The 26,908-nt window shown below is 36.5% G+C and overlaps 2 protein-coding genes and 1 pseudogene across 4 annotated transcripts; all 3 read left to right on the top strand.

Moving 5' to 3' along the window:
- Positions 1–1,395: 1,395 nt before the first annotated feature.
- On the top strand, positions 1,396–1,919 carry LOC148575849 (uncharacterized; annotated as a pseudogene).
- A 6,677-nt stretch (positions 1,920–8,596) lies between these two features.
- Positions 8,597–17,959, top strand: LOC107626567 (Ran-binding protein in the microtubule-organising centre protein). The gene is made up of 12 exons (XM_088501170.1): positions 8,597–9,226; positions 9,340–9,441; positions 9,550–9,630; positions 11,155–11,264; positions 11,407–11,542; positions 12,002–12,100; positions 12,659–12,746; positions 13,041–13,486; positions 13,553–13,729; positions 13,856–14,053; positions 16,772–17,098; positions 17,658–17,959. The coding sequence occupies exons 1-12, from the start codon at positions 8,915–8,917 to the stop codon at positions 17,748–17,750; spliced, it is 2,169 nt and encodes a 722-aa protein (XP_088357296.1). The 5' UTR covers positions 8,597–8,914; the 3' UTR covers positions 17,751–17,959.
- A 2,591-nt stretch (positions 17,960–20,550) lies between these two features.
- On the top strand, positions 20,551–26,542 carry EMB2804 (tubulin folding cofactor B). Of its 3 annotated transcripts, none has more exons than XM_016329464.3 (9): positions 20,551–20,996; positions 21,743–21,861; positions 21,991–22,142; positions 22,802–22,920; positions 24,362–24,423; positions 24,580–24,621; positions 25,593–25,726; positions 26,080–26,149; positions 26,252–26,542. In XM_016329464.3, the coding sequence occupies exons 2-9, from the start codon at positions 21,757–21,759 to the stop codon at positions 26,297–26,299; spliced, it is 732 nt and encodes a 243-aa protein (XP_016184950.1). In that variant the 5' UTR covers positions 20,551–20,996; positions 21,743–21,756; the 3' UTR covers positions 26,300–26,542. The 3 variants fall into 3 exon arrangements, with proteins under 3 accessions (XP_016184950.1, XP_088357294.1, XP_088357295.1); XM_088501168.1 differs by having other exon boundaries at positions 20,606–20,996; positions 21,630–21,861; XM_088501169.1 differs by having other exon boundaries at positions 20,612–20,996; positions 21,618–21,861.
- The last annotated feature ends 366 nt before the right edge of the window (positions 26,543–26,908 follow it).

The following is a 26,908-nucleotide window of genomic DNA, read 5'->3' as shown; positions in this document are numbered from 1 at the left end:
GGCATATAAGTGGAAAGGTAGTTTTGAAAACTGGACAAATAAGTCCCTCCCCCTCAAAACTATGTCGTTTTGTGTGGTAGCCCTTTACATACACTTTCATTCCTTCTTACTAGCTGAGATATGAAATGTTATTGCTCTCTTCCCTTACCTTTCTACCAATACCCTCCATCCTTTGGTGTGGATCACCAGTTAAGTGGTGATTGATTTTTGACGCTACTATGACTACTAGTTATGTTCGACAGTTGAGTCCATTCAAATGTGAATGCTTGTCAAACGTATTTATTCACATTTCTAGTTGTTAATTGGATTGAGCAGTTGAGCTATTTTTAGTTCTCTTCCATCAACTTGATGTTCTTTATTTGAACAAGCTCCATAATCATACTCCAGTTTTAAATAGTGAATAATCTGTGCGTAATTAGGCATTCTTGCTGTCTGGAATTTTTTTTATTTTTCTTGATGCTTTTCTGAGACAATTTGATTGAGTTCCTTTGTTCCCTTGGTTGTTATATATGTAGGATTAAGGAACCATTTTAAGCAGTCTTAATTAAATCCTGATTATATTGAAAGCTCTCGTTCAATCATGGTGGAGTTATTTAAGTACAATGCTACAAATATTGAATTCGTTGGCCATCATCTTGTTTGATTGTTATCTTTGTGATCAAATATAAAAAATAATTGAACAATTCTATCTTGTATTTAGGGAAAAATAAATACGATTATAGTATTTAGCTCTTTTTTAATGATAATGTTTAGAGAAGTTACTAATCAAATGAATGAGTGAGCCTATGATGAACTATGTATTAACCTATCACTCCAAAAGAAAAAGTCAGGGGGGTGGGTGTTGGTGTTTTGGCAACTGACAGAGTGACACATATGGATGATACCTATTGTAGTGTACTAAATAAATGCATGTACTAGGATTTTTCACTATGGAAGAACATGGCCTCTTGCTTGAAAATGAATTAGAAAGGACTTTTTTTATATGTTTGTTTTGTTATTTATAGTAAAATTGAAGAGAGGAAGACATGTATTATGAGCATCTTCTATAGCTAATAGAATGTGTATCAGATGCATAAATTATATTAATATTATCGGTGTATTGCATATGATCATTACTTAGCAAGATGCGTATATAATATTTACTTCTAATATATGTTTGGTTTTCTATTCCTCCAACATGATTTGGTTTTGAGGGAAGATGTTATTGTGGTTAATGTTCTTTTTTTGTTTTTTTTTCTCCCTAAAAATAACTTTTCTAAGTTTTACCTAGCTACACTTATGTGACTTTGTCCTATTTGAATTTTTCAGATTGGATGCTTAGAGTTGACCACTAATGATTCCATTGAAGTCCAAATGATCCATTATGCTTGGTCATTTTACCTATTATAATTGGGAATGTGAAACTTTGCTTCAAACTGTATTGCTGGAAGTGTGCAGTAGAAAAATGATTCCACAAAGCCAACTCATTCTGCATCAAAATGTTGTGATGATGAGAATTCGGTTGTTGAGAGAGAGAAGGGCTAAAATGCCCAATATGCTGGAAATCTTTTAACATTGTTGAAAATATGTCCTATGTATTGTGGTGTGGCCACACCCTTTGCAAAAATTGTATCATAGGACTGCAATGGACCGTTGTGAAGTTTCCAACACTGTCAATTCAACTTCCGCTCTTTATCTCTTACCCGTGGTGCAACCTTCTATCTTTCCGCCTGGTTTATCAAGGGAATATTAAATTCCCTCGCAAGAACTACTTTTCACTTTGGATGGTTGAGAGTAAGAATGGTGATAGAGAAAAATTGCACTCAAATTGCGGTGGTGATAATCAACAACATTGGCCAATTAAAGACAATTTAACTATGAAAAGCTATGTAAGCCATGAAAACGTCCGGAGGAGCCAAGTTTACCACCCATGTATGTAAAGGGCTGCAACACGAAACGACGCAGTTTTGAGGGGAGGGACTTATTTGTCCAATTTTCAAAATTACAATTCCACTTATATGCTACGTGTGCACCCGTAACGCCAGGTTATTAGAACGGGAGCCACGTCAGACTTTTCCGTTGAGTCTGACGGAGGCATTTGCACGGAGAGATTAATCTGTCCAGCTTTTAAAGAGGTGATGGACTTAAAAGTATTTTCAAATGGTTAAGGACAAAAATATTCGCAGACAAAAGGTGAGGGACCTATTTGTTTTTTTCTTTTAGCTTTTATAAGCTATTTATAAAAAGTAAAAGATTTACCAAACTAAACCTAAGATAGAGAGTTTTTTAAAGTTGGTTTATACTTTTCAAAATTTAAAGTCTAATATAACCTCATATGTTAACTAATTTTCAAATTTAATGTTTACATTTATATCTATTATAATATTTTTAAATTTTAAAAACTATTTTATCAAATACAATTATTATTACTTGTATTTATTAAAAACTACTTTTTAAAATTGATTTATACTTTTTAAATTTTAAAAATTTACTATAATCTTATATATTAACTGATATGATCATCATTATCTCATAATAATGGTCGTCATTATTGTACGTTATAACTCGGCCCCATAACCATTAGCAACATATGATGTACCTCGTTATCTTCCGTTACTATTCGGAATTATGAGCTATAACTCGGCGACAATAACATCTCCATCATAACCGACGTTCCAACGATAAAATAAGGTCGGTTACGATATCACTCAGTTAAACGGTAATGCCGAGAATATAACGGGCAAAGAACTCGTCACATATAAAAGGGAAGTAAACTATTTCCAAAGACCTAAGTTTTTCCTGAGTAAACTAGAATACACACTGACTTAAGCTTCGGAGTGCCTTTGCAGGTACACTCCCCTCTTTTGGTATTGCTCGTGTTCTCACACTCACGACGAACATAAGGAATTCGGATTCCAAGAGACGGACGTTCAACCTTGCAGCACATAGCTCGGCTGTTCTTGAGGACTTGAAGCCGATCTATTTCACAGGCAAGATCAATTGGCGCCCACCGTGGGGCCGAGGAAATCATATTTTTTCTTTTGGTCCCATCACTTCCATCTGCATCCATGGCTGACGTACCGCCTCCTTCACTGTCCGAACTCATGCGAATGGTAGCTGAGCTACAACAAGCTAATCAGCGAATGGCTGACGAGAACTAAATAATGGCTGCTCAAATTGCTGAACTAAATCATGCTCGGATTGAAGACAACGATGCTCATCGCCAACAGGCGAAAGACGAGGAACATCAGTCCCAACCGACTCATGTTTCAGAAACCGCTCGACACGAAGAGCAGCAGCCCGAAGACGAGAAAGAAGAGTCCGAGGACCCTGTAGGCCCCTTTACAGAAGAAGTAATGAACTTCGAACTGCCAAAGAAGTTCACTCTGCCGTTGACTCTCACGCCTTATGATGGACTCGGAGACCCGATGAAGTTCCTAAAGAAATTCCGATCAATAATGATCGTCAATGGTGCATCAGAACCGATCACCCACTAAGACAAGTGTTACACAAACCAGAAATTGCAGGACGACTCATAAAATGGGCAGTCGAACTATCTGAGTTCGACATCAGATACCAATCCCGAGGACCGATCAAGTCACAATTCCTGGCAGATTTTATCGCCGAGCTTACAATACCATCCGAGGAAGATCATGCAAAACAATGGATCTTATATGTGGACGGCTCTTCAAATAACGGAGGCTGTGGTGCAGGAATTCGTCTGGAGGCCGAGGATGGATTCATATTGGAACACTCAATACAGTTAGCTTTCAAAGCGAGCAACAACCAATCCGAGTATGAAGCACTACTCGCCGGACTCCGACTCTGTTTAGATCTTCAAATCTCGACGATCAAGGTATACTGTGATTCTTTGTTAGTCGTACAGCAGGTAAATGACCTTTTCCAGGTAAAAGATCCTCTACTCTCTAAATACTTGCTATTAGTAAAAAAATTATCAAAAAAATTTGTCAAATTTGAAATAGAACATATACCACGCGAACAAAATCAAAGAGCGGATATCTTATCTAAGCTTGGCAGTACACAATCTGAGCTATCTACACTGCAACAGTTCACAATAACATCACCCACTGTTACTCTGACAAATGTGTTAAGTGTTTCACAGGTAACAGATTGGAGGAACGACTTTATACACTATTTACAAACAGGTAATATACCAGAAGGGGTCGAGAGCGATAAAAAGTTCCGACGGCAAGCATCTTCCTTCACAATACTCAATGGAACATTGTATCGACGGGGATATACTCGCCCTCTACTCAAATGCCTCAACAAGTCAGAAGCTGACCTAGCATTAGCAGAAGCACATGAAGGAATCTGTGGCACACATACAGGGGCTCGAAGCCTAACATCAAAGATCCTCCGAGCCGGATTTTTCTGGCCGACTTTGAAACAGGACAGCCAACAGAAAATAAGGTCATGCAACAATTGCCAAAGACACGCACCACTGATACACATCCCTACCGAGCAAATGCATCATTCAGATATCAGCTGGCCATTTAACCAATGGGGTTTGGATATACTCAGACCATTCCCTACGGCACCAGGCCAGGTAAAATTTCTTATTGTCGGAATTGACTATTTCTCCAAATGGGTTGAAGCCCAACCTCTAGCAAAAATAACATCACAACAAATGATTTCGTTCGTTTGGAAAAACATTATTTACCGTTTCGGCATACCTCAACATATCACAACTGACAACGGTCGCCAGTTCGCCGATCAGAAATTTCAATCTTTTTTGCAGAATCTCAAAATAAAGCAACACTTTGCCTCTGTTGAACATCCTCAAGCAAACGGACTAGCTGAGGCCGCAAACAAGGTCATCCTGCATGCACTAAAGAAAAATCTAGATGACGCCAAAGGATTGTGGGCCGAATTAATACCCGAGGTACTCTGGGGATACAACACCACCCCACAAACATCAACAAAGGAAACGCCATTCAGGCTGGTATATGGATCGGAAGCCATGATCCCCCTGGAAATCTCCCAGAACTCCATCCGAACTTATATCGACAACCAAGACGAAGCTCGGAGATCCGAGCTCGACATCATCGAAGAAGTTAGAGACATCGCCGCCTTGAAGCAACGCGCAACGCAGCAAGCCATAGCTCGACAATACAACAAGTCGGTCAGAAACAGATCATTCGTTAAAGGAGACTTAGTCCTCCGCAAAACCGAAACTGCTCGAAAACCACCAACACATGGAAAGCTCGCAGCCAATTAGGACGGCCCATACCGAGTATCCGAAGCACTCGGCCAAGGAGCATACAAGCTAGAATCACTAGATGGTAAACTCTTGCCTAATACATGGAACGTGTCTTCCTTAAAGAAATTTTATAGTTAAAAGACAGGGACAGGCTTGTACTCTTTTTCCTACTACCAAGATTTTATCCCAAAGGGTTTTGCTTGGAGAGGTTTTAACGAGGCTAGCCTACCTGCACCTTTGTATGTAAAAGGTTCAAAACAACTCCGAATATATAGGAGACAAATATTATCTTATTTTTTCTTTTCTATCGAATAAAATCGATCTTATCAATCTATCAATACAGCTCAGACAAATGCCAATACTCGGCAAACCTACAAACTACATTCATCAGATAACATCATCAACCACAACACCAATAAACTCGGAAAAATATCCGAACAATCACAAATAGCTTTTATAAAAAGCATCAAATTCAAAATTCAAACAAGTCAATTCAAGATAAGTTCAAAAAGCACGAGCTATACTGTTACATATGCAAAACAAATTCAAAGAAGTTTCCTAACAAAACACGCTAAACATTATCGGCTTCATCTTCTGCGTCCCCATCATCTTCAATCAGCTGACCATCTCGCACTATCTTTCCAGGATCCATGCCAGAGAGATCGGCATCCGGAACCAAAAACTTAACCTGCAACCTTGCCCTTTCAAAACCTTCAACAAACGAATCCAATATCTCATCTGCCTTTTTCTTCTCCATATCCTTAAACTGAGCAGTAACCTCAATCAGACGAGTTTGCATGTTCACCAGATCACTTTCCTTTTTCTTCAAATCCTCCACATCCTTAGAATAACTTTCCTTAGTCTCCTTCAGCAACTTCTCGGTCTCAGTCAAACGGGCTTGAAGCTCAGCAGCAAGACTCTTACACTTAACCAACTCCTCCTTCAAAACAGACACCTCCCCCTTTTCTGCAGCAACCCCCTTATCTTTCAACTCCTGGCTACGCCCAAGACTTGCAAGGCGCAGCCCAACAACCTAGAGAACAAAATAAACCAAAACTCATAAGACTCCCAAAGGAAAATTAAGGAAAAATCAGTAGGTTATTACCTGCATATATTGCCCAATAGCCATATCCCCAACCTCCTTTGCAAGAGTAACATCAGCCGACGATTGGCAATACTCATCCACAACAGCCATATAAGGATACTCTTTTCCCCACACCGAAAATGCCTCACTTTGTTCAGAAATTTCTTGAAGCCTTTTTTAATTTCCCATAAAAGCCTGTATCTCTTCCAGAGGAACACCTAACTCTTTTTCATCAGAATCATCCGATAAATCCACAAGGTCGGACTTCTTTCTCTTCTTCGCAATCACCTTCCTCCGACCTTGACGAGGCTGCGTGACCTCGCCAGTCCCAACAACCTTCTCAGCATTAGATGAAGATACCTCCTTCTCCAAATTCTTATTCTTGAACCGCGTCCTCAGAGACGCAGCAGAGACGCCAGGATACTTCCCACCTACAAAAACCAATTCATGTTAGACTTTTCAGAAAAAAAGACAGACATCAACATAAGCCCTAAAAACTCACCCAAATACTCTACAACAGCACCTTTATCCTCCTCCCACTTCAGCAACTCATACATCGATATCAAATTTTTCCGATCAACATTCTCCACCAAAAACTCTATCAGACACTCGTTCCTCGGCGATATCACCTCTGGGCCGAGTATATTTTGCGGCTCCGAGCACCAAAACAGAGGAAACTTCTCAGCAAGATTTTCATCAATAAAAAACGGGAAGTCCTCCTCTGAACTCCTGACTTTAAAATACATCTCTTTGAAGTCTTTAAAAGAAGACTTGTAAAGTTTGAAAATCCCAAATCCTGGAGTACTATTGAAGTTCACCCAACCCCACTTCCACACCCCTTTAGCTTGAAATAAAGAAAAGAATAGATCCACAGAAGGCACCTCCTCTAGGAATTCCATCAAAACCTCAAAGGATCGCAAAAAAGCCCACCCATTGGGATGAAGCTGTGATGGAGCGCAGTTGAGCTGCTTAAGAACCTGACACTCAAACTCCGTAAACGGAAGCCTAACCCACAATTCTTCAAGCACACAACTATGCATGTAGAAGAACCCAAACTCCCACTCTCGGTGATAAACTCTATCATCCACACTACATGGTAACAACTCTACCTTCACTCCGAAACCCACCCTCACTATTTTATTCACATCCACCTCCCTCACTGCCGCCTCATCAGAGAAAAATGATACCCGTGATTTAACATCTTTCCCTACCCAATCATAAGACCAATCCACCTTATCCTTTTTCTCTTTCTCAAAACCCATTAGCTCACAAAGCAGTACAAGAATAAACAGAAAGCAGAAGAAACGGATCAGAAATGAAAAAGGAGAATCATACCTCTCTTACTCATTCTTCAAAGAAGCAAGCATATAACCAAAAGCCAACAACACCCAACAAAAATCTGAAAGGATTAAAGCAATTAAAGGAACAAAACGTTCCAAATGATAACCCCCACTCCCAAAGCCACATCAAACAGTGAACCCAACATTGGGAATCAGCAAACTTAAATGAAACCATTACTCTTTCTCTTTCATCAGAAAATAACGGACACGACTCTCCACGTACCACAAATTTAAAACACAAAACCATCTTTTAATGAAGTAAGTTGATCTGGGGGCTCATCCACTAACCCACGCAAACCGAGTTATAACTCATCCAAAAAAGCTCAACCTGCTTCATTAAAATCCTCCTCAAGCTAAGCTTGGGGGCTGTGATATGATCATCATTATCTCATAATAATGGTCGTCATTATTGTACGTTATAACTCGGCCCCATAACAATTAGCAACATATGATGTACCTCGTTATCTTCCGTTACTATTCGGAATTATGAGCTATAACTCGGCGACAATAACATCTCCATCATAACCGACGTTCCAACGACAAAATAAGGTCGGTTACGATATCACTCAGTTAAACGGTAATACCGAGAATATAACGGGCAAAGAACTCGTCACATATAAAAGAGAAGTAAACTATTTCCAAAGACCTAAGTTTTTCCTGAGTAAACTAGAATACACACTGACTTAAGTTTCGGAGTGCCTTTGCAGGTACACTCCCCTCTTTTGATATTGCTCGTGTTCTCACACTCACGACGAACATAAGGAATTCGAATTCCAAGAGACGGACGTTCAACCTTGCAGCACATAGCTCGGCTGTTCTCGAGGACTTGAAGCCGATCTATTTCACAGGCAAGTTCATTAACTAAATTTTAAATTTAACACTTATAATTATATCTTTTATAATATTTTTAAATTTTAAAAATTATTTTACCAAACCTAAAGCTAAGCCTAACTCAATTGACCACTGCAAATTACGGTAGCAGGAAGAGGTTGGAAACACGTGGCTTACAGAAGTATGTAATTCGGAAACCGCAATCCGATAATTACCTCAACCTTACATCGCCGCCTTTGTTGCTCGTTCTACCTACATAACTCAGATTACGGAACCCAACAACCAAACTGGAATCAATTTCTCCCCTCATTAGCCCAAACAAACAAATAAGACAAAACAAACAAACTGAAAAAAAAATAATAATAAAGTCCCTTCACTAGTTCACACAAACATAACTCAGATTTTTCACAATCACTCACACTGAAAATTTTCTCGAGAAACATCTGAGAATAGAATAGAATGGAATCGACGCCGGTGAATTGGGAAGCTCTGGACGCTTTGGTAATCGAATTCGCCAAGTTGGAGAACCTAATCGAAGACGCCACCGCCACCGCCTCAGCCGCCGCAACCACTGCCACCACGTCGGCGTCTTCCCCGTCTTCTTCGCCGTCGCCGTCGCCTTCTTCTTCCTCGTACCAGTCGAGGCTCGTCATCCTCCAGATCAGGCGCTATCTGGAATCCGGCGTCGTCGACGCCGCCGTTGATCTCCTCCGCCTCCACGCTCCCTCCATCCTCAACGATCACAGGATCCTCTTCCGATTGCACAAGCAGGTCCATCACCTCTCCCTGTGTGATTTCGTTGAATTTTTTCTTTACTCGATGCATGATTTGTATTAATTTTTTCCGCCCCTGAATTTTCCTTTGTATTTGATTGATTTTTGTAGAAATTTATTGAGCTCCTACGGAAGGGAACAATGGAGGATCGCGATTCTGCAATTGAGTGTCTGAGGGCGGCTCTTGCCCCTTGTGCTCTCGATGCTTACCCGGTATTTGAGTCTTCAATTTCGTTAACATTTTTTTATTTTTTGATCCTTGGTTCTTTGGATTTGTTCTTCAACCACTGTACTAAGTTCTGACTTGTCTCTGTATTTAAGGAAGCATATGAGGAATTCAAGCACGTTCTGCTTGCTTTTATATACGACAAGGATGATAAGAGTTCTCCGGTAGCAAATGAGGTTAGTCTGAATTTTATTGTGTTTATTTCATTAAATATTCCCTCCGATATCTATTATATTTTTCGTACATTCTTGGTTGGCCCAGTGTATTTGGATACTGTCCATGTAAAGAGAAACATAGGACTTAAACTAAAACCAGGGAGATATTAAATATAAAGCATTTATTAGGGGTGAGAATTCAAGAAGCTTTTTGATCTTCATTTAGGACTCTGTTTTTTTAGCAAACAATTCTTTTACTCACCTTTTAACTCGCCCCTTGTGCAGCCGCCACCTAGTTGATGCTTGTTGCAACTAGGCAGTCCTGAAAGAACAATAATTGCTTTATCTATGTCAAGATATGTGTTGCATACTGGGAGTGTTGTGAGGTTATTGATTTAATTGGTGTTATTTGGTTGAATCACCAATAAGTTGTCAAATTCAAATGCTTTGGCAAGAATCACAAAGGGAGGATAAATAGGTAGCATGAGAAGACACCAATTGTTAGATCCTACTCAAAATATAAAATTATATTTGAACACATGTTAACATATATAATAACGCACATAACTCCATTTTGATGATGCATATGAAGGTTACAAATCAAAGTTATAATTTGGGTTTTGGATATAACTAAGTATTTTATCGAGATAGAGTGAGGAAGATTACAAGAAATCCTCCTTACACTAACCAAACTTAACAAATGAGGAACAATACCGATATAAAGCAAAACTTCCAATTTCTCAACATATTCAAGAGAGAAATCCTTCTTTAAAGGTCACTCTCTGGTCAAATAAAAGCCAATTATAACCTTACTCCATATAACTTGCTTATACAATATTTTTTGTTATTAAAAATACAAAAATTATGTGTGGAGCTGATGATGATATACTCCAAATACATAGACTGTCCATTCCCACAAGGATATGGCCTTATTGATTTTCCCAAAGACTGCAAAGCTGGTCAAGGAACAGTTCCTAAGTTTCAATTTATAATACAAAAAAGCAAGAATCTTTTGCCATAAAAACTCATAAACAGTACATAAATTGTGCACATTATGCAGTCTGACTATGTACTGATCTAACTACTGAAACCCTTCTGACTGGGCCTTTTTTGAGGAAATAAATACCATCAAAGAGGATTCCTTACCTAGCAACATCTTGCCAACTGTTTCCTACGGATATGGCTCTGCAATTTGTTATTTTCCATATAATGGCATGTTGAGCGTTAGGGTCGAAGGATATTGTGCAGCTAGCTTCAGTTTATGACTAAGTGTCTAGTAGTTGGATTTGACGTCCATGCTCTTCAAGAGAGTGTTTTCTTTCTTGGGAAAAATATAGGAAACATAATATGCTATTTCCTTTCAGTTTTTGACTTCTATGGTGTATTTAGCTTAACTGATTTAAATAATTAATTTTATTCACCTTGATAATTGCGATGGTATAGACCTTGGTCTGGTTTGTGATTGATGTCATACCCTGATTTGTAGTTTCGTGTCCATAGTGAATTTGTTCAGCATCTGATCATTTTTCCCCCTTCCTTATGCAGTGGTCTGAAAGGAGGAGACTTGACTTAGCTGGATTTATGTCCTCTATGTTAAGAGCTCATTTAAATGCATATGATCCAGTTTTTTCACTGGCTCTCAGATATTTGATAAGGTCATCTATTAATTCCCACTCCTACATTTTTATGTAATTGATCAAATTGTGGTTTATCTTTTTCCTGTGCAGTTATGCCTTTTTTTTTGCCAAACGTCGCAATTTCCTTAACTTTCTGGAATTTTTTTGGTCTCTTCTGCAGCATACACAGGGCATATTGTTTACGTCAAGGTATTACATCACCCATCTCTGATTTGACTGAAAGATTGCTCCTTGAAGAGCGTGACCATCCTGCAATACCACAGGACATCTTATATGAAGTACCACCATTTGATGAGGTAAGAATATCTGTCATATTATTCTAAACTTTCACTGTGAAACTGATAGAAACTGGACCAGATCAAGAAACTGAAAGTATATGCATGCTGTATATTATCACTACTTAGTTCTTAACCCCCCTCTTTCTTATATCCGCTTTTCTTATCCCACATTCTTGGCTTGATTCTGCCTTCTTCTTCATCTGTCACATTACTGTTACTATGTAGTTGCAATGCAGATTCTAACGTGCTGATCACACTGTTTTCCTACATGTTTTGCAATCCCATCCTGCTATCCCTTCCCCTATTACAGCTAGTTATGAGAGGGTCTTTGTTAGAAAACACGTGCAATTTAATAATGATATCATTTTGTGCACATATATCGAGAGATTGGCCTCCATGTATTTTTCTTCTATGTAGCACCCCTTTTTTAGTTTTTGTGCATCATTCATAAGATGTATATGTTTTTGTGGAATCCAGGTTGACATTCAGGCTCTTGCACATGCTGTAGAGCTTACCAGACAAGGGGCAATTGATAGCTTGAGATTTGCTAAGGGTGATCTGTTTCTGGCGTTTCAGGTTACATAGCAATATACTTGCTTATGGGCTTCTGCCTTGATTTCAAATATTGTTTTTTGTTTCTTATTTATTTTAATTTCCAAATTGCTTTTGCTTCTTTATCATTTGTGTGGTTTGGATGAAAGGATAAGCTAAAATGACAATTCCTAATTCATTATGGTTTATTTTTTTTTCTTTGTAGTTTCCGTTGCATTGTTCTTGATTTTAGAATAATAGATCATCATGCAGTCTTACCAAGAAAATTCCAGCATATTACTAATTACTCATCATTGGTTCTTTTTCATTCTGTTTAAAAATCTCATTTTTTAATTGTCGTTTGGACCTAAGGATCAATGTTCATACCATCTAGTTAGGTCCCCAACAATCTTTTTTGCTGTCATACCTTAATCTGGGAAAGGGCTAAAAGCACTGCACATAAAAGAAAAATAGTTGTAGGTAGTGCAAAATATGAATTAATGGTTTTCAGTCTCTTCCAATATTTAGTTTTGGCTGAACTGATGATTTATTCATGTCAGAGTATTGCCTCAATGTATTCAATACCTTATTCTTTTCTTGCAGAATGAATTATGTCGGATAAAGTTGGATACTCCATATCTTGATCAACTTGTTCGTGAGTATTGTGTTTACAGAGGCATTATTGAGTCTGGTATAGCATCTCCTTTGTTTAACTTAACTCTGTAAACTTATCTGTTATACATATCTTTCATGCCACTAGCTTATACCACTTGGTATGTTTCATGGCATCTGCTCATCATTAATCCTACATTGCATCTGAAGTCTCTTTGAAATTTTTAACTGAAGTTTTATGTTGTTATTCATTCTTTTATGTATTATATTCTAATAATGATTCTTGTGGAACATGTCCTATTTAAGTTGTGTCACATCTTCATATCCTGTTTTGATGTTTGATTATTTTTTTGCCAATTTATGATGAATTTAGTGTCTGAGAAGCAACCTATTCCTGAACCTGTAAAATTCAGCCAGCAAGACCCTGTTTGTTTCTCATCAAGAGATTGTTCACTTGAGCTAGATTGTAATGTTGGCAAGCATTCTGATGGTGAAACTTCTGTTACAAATGTTCGTGTGGATGGTTCCCCTGAAAATAATGCTGACGTGAGTAGCATGCAAGGAATGGATGTTGAAGTACGATATGCTTCTGAGCTGACAAACAGTCATGAGGACTGTAGCACGAGTGGATCACAGCTGCTCGAGAATCCAAGTATCTTGCAACGAAGAAGAATGCCTGGAAATGGAGAAAGGAGCAAACGCAAGCGCTGGAGAGGAAGATATGATTATAATAACTATGTAGCCAATGCATCTTTGGAAGATAGCAAGCAAGAAAATAGCATAAGTACTGCTGTATCAACTGTAACAAAGGAGAAGCAGGTATAGTTTGATGATTGATGTTATTCCATCTGGGAGCTCCATTTTTAACATAGCATTGTTTTGCAGGGTTGCGAAAAGCTTTCTATAAATGATGCTAGTAACACTGAAGATAAATATGAAATTCTGTTGGGAATGAAAGATTTGGCTAGTAATGGAATGGCTGCTGAAGCAGTTGAAGAAGTCAATGCTATTGATCCTAATTTCTTCTCTCAGAACTGTGTTTTACTCTTCCAACTCAAGCAGGTAAATGGCATGTATGATGATGTTGATATCCTTTTCTTGAATATTTGGTGAGAAGGGCCAATGTATTGTTTAGTTCTGCATTCGTCCATCAAGTATTTGATCTTTTGAATGGGTTTCCTTCTTTAGGTTGAGTTTCTGAAGTTAGTCAGCTCTGGTGATTATAATGCTGCTTTAAAGGTTGCTTGTTCCCATTTGGGTCCTTTAGCAGCTAGTGACCCTACTTTATTGAAGCCCTTGAAGGAAACTCTCTTGGCTTTACTTCGACCTAGTGAAGATGCTCTTGGAAGTGCTTTACCTCTAAATGCTTTAGCTGCTTCTCTACAGGTATTGAGTGGTTTATTAAATGCGTATGTTGTCGAAAATGGTCTTTGTCCATTTATATACTTTTTCTTTTAAATATTGCATGTTAATTAACACTGCATCCTTGCTCAGGATTCTAGCACATCATTAACCCATGTGGCATCCTTGCTTATGGTTCTTGTGCATTAATGTGATAAAATTTTTGCCAAGTACACCTGGATTAATACATTCAGTAATTAATGTGGTATCCTTGCTCATGGTGCTTGGGAAGTAATGTGAAAAAATTTCCTTGCTCATGGATAGCACTACTAATAGATAATGTTTTGAAGGGAGTACTAATAGGTTACTCGATGATTGTTTGTTGAATGCTTATAAACTTTCCATCCCAAAAATAATGGAGAACTTTATAACATGTATATTTGTCCAAGAGTAGTGTTGTAATTCTAATGATAATTTATATGATGTGGAGGCTTCTTATGACGAATCTTTGTAGTATGGTTTTTGGGGGGGGGGGGTGGGGGTGCCCGTAATCCTACCCCGCACACCCCCACCCACACACAAAAAGGCATCACAACTTTTTTTTTAATATTTTGCATCAAAACATTTATTTAGCAAAGTATTATACAAATTATTCCAAGTATTAATGAATTTTATGTATAGTTTTACGCATCATGTTGAGCTATAAAAATTTGTACCAGATTTTTAAACATGCCTTGATGCTTATAAAAGTAATAAAATAAATATAATAAAGATATGACCCAATACATACATACATATACACACGCACACACTTTTTTTCTTTTTGAAAACAAACAAGAAGCACAATCTTGTGTACATTCTAGGGACACTTGTAAAGCGGAGCTCTACATGTTGCCATCTTTGATATTTCTCTTCGAAAAATTTGACATATTTGGGGTACTTGTTAGTATGTTCTTTTTATGGTTAGTTAATTAAGGTTTCCAAAGAGAGAAATCTCGAAAGTGTTTTGTTCAATGAATTCATTGAACACTAAATTTTTAATCTATCTATATGTTTAAACTTTCTATTTCAGAAACTTAAACGTGTCATAAATCCTTTCTTAGTTTTATTTTCAATGATTTAAATCTACAAGTTGCAATTTTTTATTACTTTATTTTTTTTGTGTAGTAGTTTTTTTTTTTCATCAATAGTTATGATAGATTTTGTGTATGTTTATTATACGAGTATGTGTGAGGCTAGAATTTTTAGAACATATAGACCCAAAGATACTCGTCAAGACCTTAAAAAATTCTGCCAATTATTCAAAATGAAAGGACTTAGGAAGAAATACTCATTGTTATACATAACATCAAATTTAAATGATGTCTTCTCTAGACTCTCTATAGGACACATACCATAATTTCACTTCATCACTCATGGACCCATGGACTTCTAGGGTCTCAAGATTTTACCAAGACTAAGAATTCAAGAAAACCCAAAGGTGGCGATGGTTTGATGACCAGATTCACCACATCTTAGTCCACACCAGCTGTAATCATTGTGCTCTTTGACTCTTTTGATTGTTCTAAAAATAATCTTGGGCTTCATGTTGTTGGTCGTGCTACTTATAAACTGTACAAACTCACATCTTCAAGAGACACAATGTTGCCACTTCCGTTGGAACGTGGACCAACATGATGTCATTATTTACAATACTGGTTTGTTGTGCTAATCAATCTTTATTGGGAATCACTTGAAGCTACTTTGCATTCTCATAGTCTCATGGGAATCACTTGAATCTTTATTGGGAATCACTTGAATCAAGTCCCTGAATTTTTATTGGGAATCACTTGAATCAAGTCCCTGAATTCCTCTGAAAACAGCTAGACACAAGAATTCAAGCTATAATCATACAAATGAACACAATGAAACTCTCAATATTAGACAAAAGGTGTGAAACTAGCAATTGTAATCAATTTTAAACACCTACTAGAGTCATTGCTATTACACACAGTTTATCCAGACTAATGGGAAAATATTGCGACAGTTGTGTGTCCTGAACTGTACATAGATCTCTGAATAATGCAGTGCAACAAACTCACTCAACGAAAAAGAAAACAAAATGCAGTGTAATAGTGAAGATCCCAAGATATCAAGTTGGAAAAATTCTGGTAGAGCTTTACAATGCTAGAAAATTTTGCAGAACGCATGCTAATACTAGAATATAATAAGAGAGCAGTGTGTTAATCAAGAATCCAAATCACATAAACACATGTTTTGCCAAAAGCAAAGACAAAGTTCACAATAGAAATAAAATAGCATGACAATAAAGTATCAAATAGCAAGTACAATCACACATAGTAAAGACAATTGGAGAATATGTATATAGGCTGACATAGTGGTTGGGCTTCTGATCATACCTGTGGTGTAGCCATGGAGCCATAATGGGGCTAGATGGCTGGTGCGGTTTGAGTGAAGTTGCTGGGGATGGGAATGGCAAGGCTGTAATTGGTGGAGGGAGGTTTCCTAGGAAGGGCCGAAAGACACTTTTGTGGCTGTGTGTTGGGTTATTGGTTGGGTTCAATTGGTTGTGTGTTGGGTTATTGGTTGGGTTCAGTTTGTGTTGTTAAGTCGCTCTGCAACTTCATGCCTTATTCTGTATCTTAAAGCTATCCAATCATTATGGGAAGGATCGTTTCATTATGTTTTTATTTTTTTATACAAGATGAATATTTACTGCTATGCTATTTCATAATGTGAATTGTTTGTTTTCATAATGTACAGGTCGCAGTTGGTAGGAGGCTTGGGGTTGAAGAACCGCAACTCATGAAAATAATGCGAGCCACTCTACATACACATAATGAGTGGTTCAAACTTCAGATGTGCAAAGATCGGTTTGAAGGTCTCCTGAGGATCAATTCTTTGAAGGAGGTTCATGCTCCCTTCCTCACTTCCATGTGTACCTCTAAGTCGCATACTGACAGCTGCACGAATGGTTCATCTCAGGCTACTGTATCTTCAGGCACGAGACCATCAGAAGATGGAAGTAGTCCAACTCAAGATTCTTCACGAGATGCCATCTGTGATGAAGGTGCAATTCTCAAAGTAATGGTAAGTTATGGTTTCTTGCCAGTCTCTCCCTTTCTCTCGTGCAAAATTTTGAAATCCTAGTTAACTAACATGTGCTCATACGTTTTGGGTTTTTTCTCGCAAATCATGATATATTTAATGGAAATATAGTCTAGTTTCATTGGCAGAACTTTTTATGTAAAATAATTTGCACCAAATTTATATACGCTAATCCTCATGATAGAGTAGTCTTATTGTTAATGCAACATTGATATACTAAAGCTCTTTGATTTGTTGTGTCAATGGTATAGATAGATTTTTTATCCCTCGTTAGTTTCTTGTGTTTGTGATTTTGTTTGTTTGATCCCTCCTATGGCTATGCCGTCAAATACACAGTTGTTTTGCTATTTTTACTGTGTTTTAGGTTTTCTGGATGATGTGGGGAAAAGAAAATTGAGAGTAACAATTATTTTTTCCATTTTCACTTATTTTTTGGGTATAAATTTTTTAACATAGAAAATATTGAAAATGATAGGAGTGTTTCTTGGGCAAGTGTGTATAATATTCTCTCTCTTTTCCATGTATTTATGGATGTGTGCAGGAGTTTTTGGCTTTGCCTAGGGCCGATGCTATCCACCTGCTTGCACAATACAATGGAAATGCGGAGACGGTCATTCAACAGTTATTTGCCTAGCCTTTGTGAAGGAATATCTAGTTTACTATTTTGAAGAGAGGCCCAAGTATTATTTTATTCAAATTTGTGAATTTATGATATGTGTACAGAATACAGATAGCTGCAAAGAGAGGCTTTCCTTAACGTTTGAAATCTCTGTACAGATTCTCAATTTTTATACTCAGTTTTCATGAGGAAGTTGTGATCAATAAAATAATTATTCTGATTTATGTGGCGTTCTGAGAATAGTAAATGATACTTTTAGGTGGAAGAAAAAGTGGTTATACTTGCTGAATCAAGTTTTTAACATTTTTGGGAATAGTAGCAAGGTAATATAATTTCCATGTTTGGTAAGTTAAGTGTGAAGAAATTTCTTGAAATTTTGCATTTTTAAGAATGTAGTATTTTCACATTTTAGTAAATTTTGATTTCCATGTGGAGGGTGGAAATGGTAATTCTCTTTTCATGAGAATGTTTCGCAAAAAATGAAAGATCTTCTCATCCTAATATTTAAATTGGATGATCACAAACCTTCGCCTTTGTTTTCTTCTCTTTTCTGGTTGGGATTTTTTTCTCTCTCTCCCTTTTTTATTTAAATTATGCTATTTAGTGTCACAAAAGATGGGATTAATCCCGGATTTTGATTGATGATGTAAATTTGATATGGATTGTAATTGGAAGAGAAAATGTGTCATATCTAGATTATTCTTTTTCGAATGATTAGATGAATTCCTTTTATTGAATGAAGACCAAAGAGCAATATTGTTCTCCTTATTATTTCATTTATAATTCCCCTTATCCCGCGTAGTGTCCGATTGTGATTTATGTTGAGCAAAGTTCAAGTTGTACTCGTATCTCTTTCAACGAACTTATGCAAAGTTCTCTTAGATTTTCCTTTATCTTTCTACTTATCTTTTAATCTTTTATGTTTTCAAAACAGGTTCTAGTATAATTTTCTGTTTACAGGTATTACTCATTAAACTAAAAATGCATGTAATTTAGTTTTTCATGTGTGGGAAACCGGTACAAATGGATGACACAGCAAAAATGTTCTATCAAATGAGTCACATATTGTGTATATTTATATGTATTATAAATATTTTTACAGCCTACTATACGTCCAAGTATTTTTAAATTTAAGTCTGACCAAATAGGTCCGAACTCAACAAAAATTACTTTTATTACACCAGCGTATACACACGCATGTTTCAATAACGCTTTGTCTTCGTCTCACGTTATTTTTTCTTCGCGTTCTTCCTTCTTTTTCGCTTTCCTCTTCCGTCTTCACATTCCTTTTTCTTGGCGTTCCTTTTTCTTTTTCGCGTGTTTTCTCTCAGTCGTCATTATTTTATTGTTACTGTTGTTGCTATGCTTTTTCTTTTCCTCCTTTTAATTGAGGTTCATTTGGATCCAAAAATGAATTCGATGTGTTTTTGTTGATGATTGAGTCTTTTTGACTGCTTGTTTAAAATTGAACTAATTTCGGTTCATTTGTGAAATTAATTTCGGTTCACTTGATACTGCTAATAAGTGTTTACCAAATTTTTTATTTCTTAAGTAATTTCGGTTCATTTCTTAGTTTAATTGAGATTCATTTGGATCCAGAAATAAATTTAATCAATACTTATCAGCAGCATCAAGTGAACCTTAATGAATACACAAATGAACCGAAATAAATTAAGAAATGAACCGAAATTATTTAATGATGGCATAAGAGAAAACCAAAACTAATAAAGATATGAGCCAAATGTTGGTGTTATTTGTAATAACGATAAGGAAGAGGTGCGAAAGAAGAAAGAGGAGGAAGAGAAGGAGAAAGAAACAAAGAAGGAGAAGGAAACGTGTGATTTAAAAAGTTGTTATAACAACTTGGTTAACTTTAATTAAGTATTTTGGTTAGGCGTAGAATTTTATTGATATTTTTAACAGTGCAATTAAGAGATAATACTCAATTTGGTCTCTAAACTTACACGCGAGTCTCAAATTAGTCTCTGAAGTTTCAATTGCCTTTATTTAGTCCCCAAACTTTGTGAACATAACTCATGTTAGTCCTTGAAACAATTTTCAACATACAAACGTTAACGGAACACTGTCGTGATAGCCGGATGCCACACTAAACTTTATAAAATGATGTCGTTTGGTTTTGGCACTAAAATAACCTAAAAACAACATCCTAAATGGTGTTTATTAAAATTTTACCTAACAAAATAAGTAATACGATACCGTTTTTGAGCTATTTAAATGTCAAAACCAAAACTGCATCATTTTACAAGTTTTAACTGACATGTGATAGTCTACAACAACGCTCTATTAACGTTTTTATACTAAAAATGGTCTCAGGGACTAATATGAGGCACGTTTATAAACTTCGGAGACTAAATAGAGGCAATTGAAACCTTAGGGACTAAATTGAGACTTGCGTGTAAGTTCACAGACCAAATTGATCTCGTGCAATTAACCATAAAAGTAGTTGAACATTTCATAGCAAAAATAATTAAGTTTTTGCAATAAAAGATATTGAGTGACCCAGTTAAAATTTGTAATTAAGCCTAACTATTTTTTTTCTATTTTGTTTATTTACGTGTCTTTCTCTTGTACCCTTTTTGAACATTTGTAATTAATATTTAATAAAAAAATCTACTTTCGTCCATAATGATCAGAATTGGACCGATCTAGTCCGTCGGGCCGAAAAAATCAGTGAATCAGTCACGGGATCGGTCCGGATAGATCAAGGAATCGGACAAAGAAAATAACTGGTTTGATCCGGTTGGTTCCGATAAAAACCAACAAACTAACCGGTTTTTGATATCCGAATCGGTTCAGAATTAAACAAAAAAACCATAGGCCTAGTTCAGTACCTCACCCCACCCCCCAGCTCTCTCACTCTCACACCCACACACAGGCACAGCGCCGCGCCCCTCCCCCAGCTCTCGCTCTCACCTCAGTTCACCGCCACCGCACGCTCGCCTCCATCGCCGCGCCTCTCACCGGATCCACCCGCATTGTGTGCTCTCGCCGGATCTACCACACGCTCGCGTCTCTTCCGCTCGTCGTCCCTCGCGTGCTCATCAGCAGCGGTCTTGCTCCCTCTGCCTCGTATTCTGCTCACCTGGTGTGCCCCACTGCTCGCGTCTTGCCTCCCTTCCTGAAGCTGTGCTTCCTGGTGAGTGCTCGCGTCTCGCCTCCGTCCCTCCCTCGCCTTTCTTCCGTGGGTGTTGCTGCCTGCACTGCACTGCTCGATTCTGCCACTGCAACAACACTTAACATGTAAGCTTTTTTTTTTTTTCAGTTATTTTAATATTTTATATTAATTTTTAATAGTTGATTTATTGATGTTATTTTTGTTAATTTTATTGTTGTTTGATTTATGAATCTGATTAGAATATGTCAGAGGTTGAACTTGAAATGTTAAAAGGTTGAAATGTTATTGTTGAATTAGTTTATGAATTATTTTACTGATTATGAATGATTTTGCTGATTGTTGAATTGGTTTATGCATTGGTTTTGTTGATTATGAATACAGAGTGATTTTGTTGATTGTTGATGGTTGCTGCTGTAATGATGTTGAACTTTTTTAAATGCCCAGACTTCGAAATTACTCATTGGATATAGTTTATGGATTCTTAATTTTATTCTATTCTATTAAGATACTATTACCGTAGTGACTAATTTTTTGTTTATTTTTGTATTAGTTATTTTTAGAATGTGAGACTTAATTGTTGTTAAAATTTTGGTCAAGAAATTTGAAATTTTTATTATTTTATATTTATATTTAAATAAGACCAAGTCAATTGGTTTAATTCGTGAGCCATCGGTTGAATTAGAGACTCAATGATTCAGTAGTCTAACCGGTTCCATCACCGGATCGGTTTTGACAACAAAAAAAAGGAATACCTGCAGGAAGTGGGGCAGGGAATGGGGTGGGGTTCAGCTGAACAAGGATTCCTCTCTCTCTCTCTCACTTTGCCCAAATGCACAACACAATTCCGAACTCAGCAAACTTTGAACTGCAGAACACCAGCTGGCAATGGCGTCGAGCTTGCAGAAGATTGAAGTGGACGAGTCTGTCCTCTTGCGTGTCACTCATTCTAACCTCAAGACCTTCACTCCTGAAATTCGTTTCTCCCTTCAGGTTTATCACTTCAACAACAACGACTTTGCCTTCAAAGCTTTCTCTGTGTTTTTTCTTCACTATGTGTAATTCTTTTTCTGACATCAAAATTGCTTTCCTTGATTTGATTCTATTTGATTCCTCTGTTAGATGACAGTGGAAGCTGTGAAAGACAAGCTATGGAGAAAAACTGGTACTTCTGTGGAGTCCATGCACCTCGAGCTCTATGATGACGCGCGCAACAAAATTGCTGATCTGACTGATAATTTCAAACCTCTTGGCTCCTATTTGCCTATTGATGGGTCAGTAAGTTTCATTTATTTTTTGCCAGTAAACTTTTTCTCAATTGCTGTCACTTTTTCCCAATTACCGGGTAATCCTATTTTACAACTGGTATCAAATGACATAGGGGAGGAATAAGAATCTCTTGAAAATGCCTTAGACTGCACTTCAATGTAAAAGTTTCAGTCTAGGGGTAGTGTCCATTACTGATATGAGAAGGATAATTACAAAGGAATTGAAAGAAAGAGCCTGGGTATTAAGGATCTCCACGCCCTTAACTAGACTATTTAAGACAAATATCTAAATTAGTCTGACATGCCTTAATTTAATTCTTTTTCTTGATCAGTAATTGCTGGGTTGGGTTAGACAGTGGTGTGGTTTCTATGTTGCAGTCACTTGTTTTTTTTGGGGCCATGTAAGGGTCAAAATATGAGAACTACAAGAGTTTTTAGGTTCATATCTAGTCGAGCATAATGCTTGGTCTGGCCACTTTTCTGCCTCTGATGTTTTGAAGGTGATGGTGTTGTCTGGCTTCCCATGATGCGCTTTTTACAAGCATCCCATTTTGTTACTTTTGCATCCGTCTTGTTAGTTTTTTCTTCCACTGTTCCTAGAAGCAGTCAATTTCTTTGTTTTAGTTTGTCAGTCTGATGTTAGTTTTTGTGTTCTTCTTTGGCAGGTTTTGTTTACATGTTGTAGATCTTGATCCATCATCTGTTACATCTGGTGGCTGGCTGGAAGATACTTCATTGGTGGAAAAATATACAATATCTGAAGAAGCCTATAATAAGCGTGAAGGTGTGATCCACCTTGCCCACTCCCTTATTCTTCTTCTTTTAACTCTTTTTTAGAATGCTAAGTGTGCATATACAAACAAGTATATGAATTTAATGAAATTTTAGGATTTGTATTATCTTTATTCTTTATTGAAAAGTTCAATCATGCAAATATCAACTTCAATGTATGGAGGATCTCTTATCCTCCATTTCCTTGTATTATTCTTCTCTCCATCTTAATGGAATTCTTCTTTTATCTTAAAAACAAAATCCATGTATATATGATTAGCTTGGAAGTATATCAGTATATGCGTAGTACTCCTACTTTCTAGTTCATTGAACACAATGTAGATATCTACCTTTTCTATTTACTTGTATGGTGATTTTTATCATATTTTATAGCTGGTAGTTGTTAGGTGGATTTTGGAAAGCAACAATGCAAGCTGCTAGATTCTGGAGATTAGTTGCATAGTAATCAGTGATTTTTGGTTGACAAATGGATAATGGGTTTTGTTAGTCTTTGTATGACTATAATAGTGGTGTACATTTTGCAAAGAATCTGATTTATCACGATTTTGCCATGCATATTGATGCTGTTAGATTTCACTTCATTGGGGATGTTGGAACACTAGGTAGTTCTGTTGTGAATCACAACTTATAATAACGCAGATATAAACCCAAATCTGTTCTTACTAGAAAGTTTAGCCATTGCCCAGAATATGTAATATTTCCAACTAGTGTCTTGCCAGGGGCAATTATGGGGATACTATGTTGAGTTGATCTTGAATGATGGCATGGGGAGAATACAAGTGACGCGAACATTTTTTAAAGCTGTTTTGTATTTTACCACACATTTGACATCACATTTCACCTTTTCTTTGATTTTCCCGACAAATTCCACTGTGGTCTCTATTGTTCATTGGTGGTTGAATTTCATTGTATTCTGTGTCTATTTCCTCCTTTTCTATTTTACTTTGAAAACCTTTATGGAATGAATTCTTTGCACAGATACTGTTGATGGTATTGCTCCTTAAATCCTTATTTAAAGATCTTTCTTTTTTGTATTTCTTTGATTTCCTCTTTTAATTTTATGAAGCTAGTGCCTATTGCCATGTATTGAGAATTTGTTTAATCAAGTGAAAATAAGCCAAGTTTAGGGGGAACTCTTTCCGACCAGAATGCTTCCATTGCAGGAAGATGGATTTTGGATGCTGATTTGGTTGTAAATAAAGTGGTATGATATGCAAGGATGAAGAAATGACATTAATCTTTTGAGAAAACTCATGATACTTTTGGATGGGGCAATTAGTATTCTTTAGGGGGAAAAGGGATTTGGCTCTAAGTGGAGAAGTTGGTTTCAGATTTTCATTCTAATGCTTCCCTCTTCTGTGATTATGATAGGTCACTATTAGTTACTACCAGTATTTAATTAATATGGGGTCTGATTATTTATGTTGATTCAGGCACTTTTAGAAAGTACAAAGAGAAATTGACTCCCAAAACTCCATCAACTATTGAGGCAAAGGCAAGCATTTGATTGCTTTACTCTGTTTCACTCATCTCTAATTGCATGCATGTACGGCATAAATACATGTATAGTTTATTAGGATATTACATTATTAGTTCAGATGGGCCTATGTGCCAGCTTCTAGTTAAAATTCAATGATTTTTTGTTACACAGATACCAGACACCCACATGGAAGATCTCTGTGCTAATATCAAGGTTTGCCACCTATTATCTCTATTTTTTATTTTTATTTTTACCAACCATTAGACTTGTAATTAAGTTTTTCACCTTTACCTCAGTTATTAGTTATAGGTTTAGGTGGAAAAGTAGGAAAACAGAATTGGGATATTATGGGCTACGTAGAGTTAGATTGACATGAAATATTATGATGTGTGTAAAACACTAACAAACCTGTCAATTATTTATACTAATAGTAAGGTCATGAAATCTAGTAAAAATTGTACAACCCTAGCCAGCCAAATAAGGCTAACAAAATAAGGTGAGTGATATTTGCCTGAAAAAGCAGTAGTTGTCAGAAAAGATACTTTTGAGAAAATAAGGAGACTTTGTGGTAGTAAGCTCAGTAGAGGTTGGGGCAGCCAGAGATATGCCGTTTGAGAATTTTTATCATCAGAAAGTGAGCAAAGTGACCAGCGAGTGAAATTGAAAAAGCAAGAAGTTGTGGTTGACAAAATTTCTTTTTATCTTACATCATTCAATAAAAAAAATATGTATGCATGAGGTACTGTACCTTTTTACAAGACTACTGTGATGAACTAACGCTATTTCCTAGTCTCTATCCTAGATATATTAATCTAGTTAATTCTGATATCTTCCATAATTCCAACATGGATGAAGTGATTGTCTCTGAAGGTTATCTGTGCGTTGAGGATTTGGTTGTTGAGAATTCACTGCTGTATCTGACTCTTTACAGGCTCCTCTTCTAACATACATCTTTCTTGTTTTGGGATTCCTATCTGATTTGTTAAAATCATTGTGGTTCTCTTGAAACCTTTATTCCTGATTCATGCATTTTAAGTGTTGTGTAAGGTTGTTATATGCAGTATATGCAGTTTCTTGTCAAAGTTATCGTTATGTTCATATCATTTAGCTTTGATTTTACTGAATTGATTGTTTTCTAACTGCGATCTTGTTGCCGTATTCTGTACAATTTCAAAAATGTTAAGGTCGGATCAAGATGTGAAGTTGAACCCGGCGAGAAAAGGGGTGTTGTAAAATTTGTTGGTCGGGCTGAGCCACTGGGTCCTGGTTTTTGGGTTGGAGTACAGTATGATGAACCCTTGGGCAAACATGATGGCATGTAAGTGAAGTTGATATTTCTATGTATGTTTTATGAATGAGAACCAAACACTATAGCAACCAATTTCATCCAACACTGTAGCAGGTTTTGCTAAACAAACCCATTATGATGCTCACTAAAGATGAGCTTTTGTTGAGTTTGAATTTCCGATTTTTTTTAAAGTTGAGTTTCGGATTTTTTTTTTCCTTGTGTTGAATGTTGACTGTAATGTTAATTGTGCAATGTTGGCTCTCGACTTTTTCTTTATGAATAAGTGTAAATTGTTCAGCAACCCATTACCTATGATTTTATGTACATTGTGGCACCTCAAAAACTTCACATAAATATCTTAGTATATTTCACGGTTATTACAGGGTTAAGGGGGTACGTTATTTTCAATGCCCTCCGTCGCACGGTGGAATGGTCAAGCCGGAAAAAGTTAAGGTTAGTCAAGAACCATATTGTGGTGACCCTCTTTATTAGTTGCATGAATTCTGTTAAAGCTTCAGAGTTGTAGCATTTGCCAATCTCCTCAAACTTTTGCAGGTTGGTGACTACCCTGAACGAGATCCCTTTGAAGAGGATGAAATATGAGTGTTCTTGAGAAGCAGCTTTCAACATATAGATTACCGTTTTTTTATAGTCAAAGACATTATTTTGAAGGTTTACACTTGTAGAATTTCGAGCTCCTTTATTTGGTGTTAATCATTTGTTTCAATGGAACATTCAAGATTGCTGCTATCTTATTACGGCCATGTGTAAAAGGAAACAAGACGGAGAGAATGTTGAATTTGGATCCGAAGTTTTGAGAGAGAATATATTTTTAAAATGCTCAAATTAGTCTTAAATTATATTTTTTGATGTCATAAAATAATAAAGAAAAGTAAAAAATTGTAATACTGAAGTGTTTTGAAATATATTAAAATCGAAGATAATTTTATGCGAATAAAACAGTTAAGAATTACTAAATAATTTAAAATATTTAATTAAATTAGTAAATTGTTTAATATAATATGTCATGATATTTCATTTATTATTTTATGAAAATATTTTTATGTGAGTAGTTATTTAATTCAAAATATGAGAATTATTTGGAGAAAACAAAATGGAGACTCTGATTTCAATTAATTTTTTTTTAATTTTTCAATTAAAAAAATGTTTATTTTTTATTTTAAAATTTTTTAATTTTCAACCAAGTTAGAT

The sequence above is a fragment of the Arachis ipaensis genome, chromosome B1 (assembly GCF_059453495.1).
Source record: "Arachis ipaensis isolate K30076 ecotype BB chromosome B1, ASM5945349v1, whole genome shotgun sequence".
NCBI classification, from domain to species: Eukaryota; Viridiplantae; Streptophyta; class Magnoliopsida; order Fabales; family Fabaceae; genus Arachis; species Arachis ipaensis.
This window is presented reverse-complemented; position numbering and strand designations above follow the sequence as displayed.